This window comes from Tachysurus vachellii, chromosome 17, assembly GCF_030014155.1.
Source record: "Tachysurus vachellii isolate PV-2020 chromosome 17, HZAU_Pvac_v1, whole genome shotgun sequence".
In the NCBI taxonomy this organism is placed as follows: domain Eukaryota; kingdom Metazoa; phylum Chordata; class Actinopteri; order Siluriformes; family Bagridae; genus Tachysurus; species Tachysurus vachellii.
Genome location: NC_083476.1, coordinates 12,020,348 through 12,025,424, shown reverse-complemented (window position 1 = coordinate 12,025,424; position 5,077 = coordinate 12,020,348). Strand labels below are relative to the sequence as shown.

The window sequence follows — 5,077 nt, the reverse complement described above, 5'->3', positions numbered from 1 at the left end:
TTCCTGCTGAGCTTCACACGTTGGCGTATAGGAGCTGTGCAGCAGAGTGTATTTACTGCTTTTCTGCCTTGCAGCTTTTGCATCATTATCAGAGGTGTGATAAGTAGGTGATGCTCAGTTCCACTCCACTTTGATCTGTCAATGCAGGGTGACTTTGTTCTCCCTGTAGTGAGACTTCTTGACTTCTTGTTAGCTTTACCCCTTGCCTTCCATGACATATGGCGCATCCTCTCATGCAGGGTTTAATGAGACCCATAATGAAGGGGAATCTCAGGAGTAGGGATCTGATGTAATATATTGTATGTCACACATGGCCTGGCTTCTTCACTTACTCTATTTTATTTACTTCACTGTCATCTATGTTTCTGTTTACCATTGAAACCATTACATTTATTGAATGCAGATCTGATACATTTAGTCTAATGCTTTTGTTCTTCAAGGGTCTTGGGATGTTCTTTTTTATCTTCCTTGAAGGGAAATGGTTTTTCATGGTTTCTTTAGATGTTCTTTTAAATTCCTTGAAGGGAAATGGTTTTTCAATGGTTCTTTAGATGTTCTTTTGGATTCCTTGGTACTTGAAGACTTATTTGGTTAGTTAGATGTTGATTTCCTTGGAACCCTTTCTGATCCATCCTGAAATCAAGTATTTCAAGGGGTGTTTTGATCATTGAAAATGTTTTTCTTTTAAATGTAAATTGTTCACCCTTAGAACCCTTTCTGATACTCTTAATCAAAAGGGTTCTTCAAGGACTCTTTGTTAGTCAAAAAGTACTTCATACCAGTGCATAATTAACTGAAGGATTTTTCTATAGTTTTTCAATAGATGTTTATCCAAAAGTGTTCTTTATTAAAAGGCCCATTCAGGCATATCTACAGTAGGTGTTCTTCAGCTCCTTTCTTCTCCCGCTTTTCTCTGAAGAAAGGCGTCTTCAATTGTTCCTTTAAGTGGTTTTTACTATGTAAAAAACTTGATGTTTCTTTAATAATTCTCTTCAAACATTTTTCAAGTAAGGTTTGTTTCAGACATTCATTTAACAGTTATGTTTTCTTTGTTTCTTTAAAACAAAGTTTTTCAGTGATTCCTTTGGTAGTTAAGTGTTCACTTTTTCTCTGAAAGCGTTCATTGTTAAATTGTTCACTCTTATAGGAATACTTCCAAACAGAATCTTAAAGGGTTCCCCCAAGGGACAGGCTTTTGTTGTTGTTGTTTTCTTTCTTATGGTATATAATAACGGGAAACCTTTCTGCAGGATGCTTAAGGTTCCATGTACATGGACTATTAATTGGATTTTATTTATGAGCACAGTGTTAATAATGAAGCATAACAAAAGTAACTGTGGCGGTTGCTGTTACCTGGAAACCATTTACTACAGATTTTTTTTCCTGTTGATGGTTTGGAAATTCACACATATTGTACTTGCAAGTCTTTCTCACAAGCTGCATGCATCACATCACATCAAAAGCCCCCGTGGAACATATCTGTGTCCCTGAGAGTGTCTTCACCCACAAAGCTGACCACAAACGACTCACAGTTTCCTCTAGGGTCTTCTATGCCTCATCCTCAGTGATGCTCTACTTTCACTACTCATTATCCAGTCCACATTTCTGCAATAAGAACTCACCATGCATCTTCAACAATCATCTCTTCTTCTGTTTCTCACATTGCTTAAAGCAACAGGTAAAGTTCTACTGGTTATTATTTTTACATATCATTAAAAACTGCCCACTGAGACATTTTAGTCTCTGTAATGCCACTCATTCTCATTACACTCATTACAGCTTGCTCAGGAAGTTTCATCGTTGGAGGCAAAGAGGTCAAAAAACCTAAACCATGGATGGTCTCGATCCAGGTCGAGAATTCTCACGTGTGTGGAGGAACTCTTATTCATCAGGCGTGGGTTCTGTCGGCTGCACACTGCAGAATGTACGCAAACAACGATTTCATTGTGTTTTCTAAACAGTCACTAAGTTATAATTTAGGTTACAAGTTGTATAGAACTCTTGTGGTAATGCTGTTTTTCAAAATTATCTTTTAATATTGTACTTCACTGGATAGATGCTTGTTTTTCACACTTTTCACTGTGTGAGTTGCAATAATTAGCCAGATATTCCAATAATTCTTATTATTGTTCATAAAATCAACCATTTAATATGTCTTTGGTTTTGAAAAGACGTATGTATTTTAAATGTCTTTAAAAACTACATTTACATCCACTTTACATTTCTAAATTGCAGATATATGCAAAATATGGCTATTGTGCATTTTTGATATGTTAGTTATAGAAATCTGTAACCTGTACTGCTTATGTCACATCCATATTCAGTTAGCTAGATCAGAATTATACAGAATTATTTTGTATTTTTTAAGCAAACAAACAACAAGAAAATAATCTGATATAACAAATACAACTTAATTTAAATGTGGTTTGTTTGAACGTCACTTCTTTTTATAAAGCAGCATTCTTAATCTATCTTAATCTTAATAGCTAGAGCAACATTTCTAATAAATATTTGTAAAATAAATGTCTGAAACAAAAGAGGACATTGTGAGTTTCTCTCATGTCACCATTTGTAAATCCAGCAACCCAATATAGGGCTCAAAGCCATTGCTTGTGGTCTTTTAAGTCATAACATTTTTTTTCTTACAGTGAAACAAATTTGTCATTATTCTTAATTTAACCACATTCATATTTTTTTTCAGTCTTTACAGACTTGAACCAATGACCGTGCTTGTAGGCGCTCACTCTCTGACAAAGGACAAAAACGCTCAGCGAGTCAAAGTCCAGAGCTTTCACATCCCTAACACGTTCAGCAATAAAACTAAGGTTGATGACATCATGCTCTTGAAGGTAAAGAACATTCATGCTCAGATCAAATGGTCATTCCATGCCTTTCCATAAGACATTTTATTAATTTTTTTTTTTTTCTACAGCTGCAGGACAAAGTCCAGCTTAAAAAAAAAATTGTGGAAGTGAGGACGATTCCCAAATCAGGCAAAGACATCCTGGCAGGGACAAAATGTGTAGTGAGTGGGTGGGGAACCACTCAGGTAGAAGCTCCTAAATTCTGTCCCACCTTGCAAGAGGTGGAGGTGACAGTGATAGACAGGGAACTGTGTAACTGCTACTACAACAGCAAACCTAACATCACAGATGACATGCTGTGTGCAGGAAACAAGCAGGGGAATAAAGATGCATGTTGGGTAAGCCATTGTGTACATTGTGTGCCATTGTTCTACATTTAACATCAACCGAAAAGCACAAACAAGTGGCTAGTTTTTTCACTACTACAATCTATTCACGTATTTCCAAGCTTAAGTCAAAAAACAAAACATAATACAGTATAAATGATGTCCCTGTGTCCCTCTGGTTACTATAGAAACAATAATGTATTAGAATAGAATGCACTGATATAGACATGTGTTAACTGATAGATAATAATGTGTTAATGCTGTAGCTTTCATTCAAGGGCCTTCGGAGGCTCAAGAGAATAATGAATGTTCTGGTTTTGATCGACTTTTTTTCTTTGACTCACTTGAATAAGGTGAAATATTAGACACTTTTACAGCATTTAGAGAAATGAATTGTGTCTGCTTGTATTATCAGGGTGATTCTGGTGGACCTCTGGAGTGTCAGAAAAGCATTGTGGGTGTGGTATCAGGAGGAAATGGCTGTGGCAATCCCAAAAAACCTGGTGTCTACACTCTCCTCTCTAAGAGACACATTTTCTGGATTAACAAAATACTTAAAAAGTTTTCCAACAGCACAGAGGTTTAGAAACATATATTTTACACATTTTAACACATTTATCAATGTTTGCAGAATAGAGGTCTTGAAAAGCCTTGTTTATTTTTGAAGAATTCTTTTTTCTCAGCGACAGTTTTTTGTTCAAAGAGATAGAAACCACATCAGGAAGTCTGCTTGAGACAATTTACAGCTCCACAAAGCCAATCGTTGAGACAACACTGTGGGATGAATTGCCTATAAATATTTATTACTTGCCAAAAACATTAGCCTTGTCAGTTCTGTTAAAACACTTTGCATAAAATCATGCAGCTACAGGTCAAGAGCTTCAGTTAATCTTCACATCGAACACAGAATGAGGTAAAATGTGTTGTTACTGAGAGAGATTGGAAGAGAATGATCTGACTGCCCATAAATTACTATTATTTGCCAGAAACATAAAACGAAAGAAACAAAATTTAGGCACGTCTTCGCTGAAACATGGGTATCACTGGTAAATGAGCAACAGTGAAACAAGCACCCAAACAAGGCACAAAAAGGAGTTAAACACTGTGTGTGGGGTGCGGTTATAGGAATATAATCACCATTATGGTTTTAGTACCACGGCAAAGAAACAGCAGACGGGTGCAATGATTTATTTCCGTAAAGAACAACACATCATATGTTCAATCCATTTATAGTTATGTTTAATGTTGCAGAATTTCCCAGCAGCTTCTTGTTTTTTTCCTTTATTAAGTTCTTAAAATATCTTTTTTTTACAGAACAATACAACTTGTCATGATAATAATAAACCACAAAGTATAAATTCCTCTGTACTGAAGATTTTCCTGTTTCAGAAAACTTCAAGTTGCAGCTTTGCCTTATTTTCAATTGTATTATACTATTAATTCTATTCTATTAATTCTATCCCAATTTTATGAAATAAATGTGCAAACGTTTGTGAAAAATGATGCATATTTGTATAAAAATAAAAGTTTGTCTTTACAGAAAATTTCACCATGTGCATGAGCTCTTACTATAGAAGCAATAAATAAATAAATAAATGTGTTGCAGCTACACCACTGTCTAAAGGTCTGTTTTTCACCGCTGAGTGTGTTAAAGACTTTAGCCCAGTTTATGAAGCATAACAGTTTTGAGGCTTTCCCCTTGGGTGCATTCATGACAACCCTTTCACTGAATTGTCTGCTAAAACAAACAAGACGAAACCTCCCGTTGACAGCACATGGCCAATTTTAGACCCCCACAGAGTGATGTATTCTGAGGAATTCTTCCACTGGCCTCAAAGCAAAAAAATCCTCTATGGTGAGAATTTGCTTATAAACGATTTTCTAACA

General features: G+C 35.7%; 1 protein-coding gene across 1 annotated transcript; it reads left to right on the top strand.

Moving 5' to 3' along the window:
• Window positions 1–1,442: 1,442 nt before the first annotated feature.
• Window positions 1,443–4,716, top strand: LOC132859820 (granzyme K-like). The gene is made up of 5 exons (XM_060890776.1): window positions 1,443–1,678; window positions 1,780–1,924; window positions 2,702–2,849; window positions 2,933–3,202; window positions 3,606–4,716. The coding sequence occupies exons 1-5, from the start codon at window positions 1,624–1,626 to the stop codon at window positions 3,774–3,776; spliced, it is 789 nt and encodes a 262-aa protein (XP_060746759.1). The 5' UTR covers window positions 1,443–1,623; the 3' UTR covers window positions 3,777–4,716.
• Window positions 4,717–5,077: the final 361 nt, after the last annotated feature.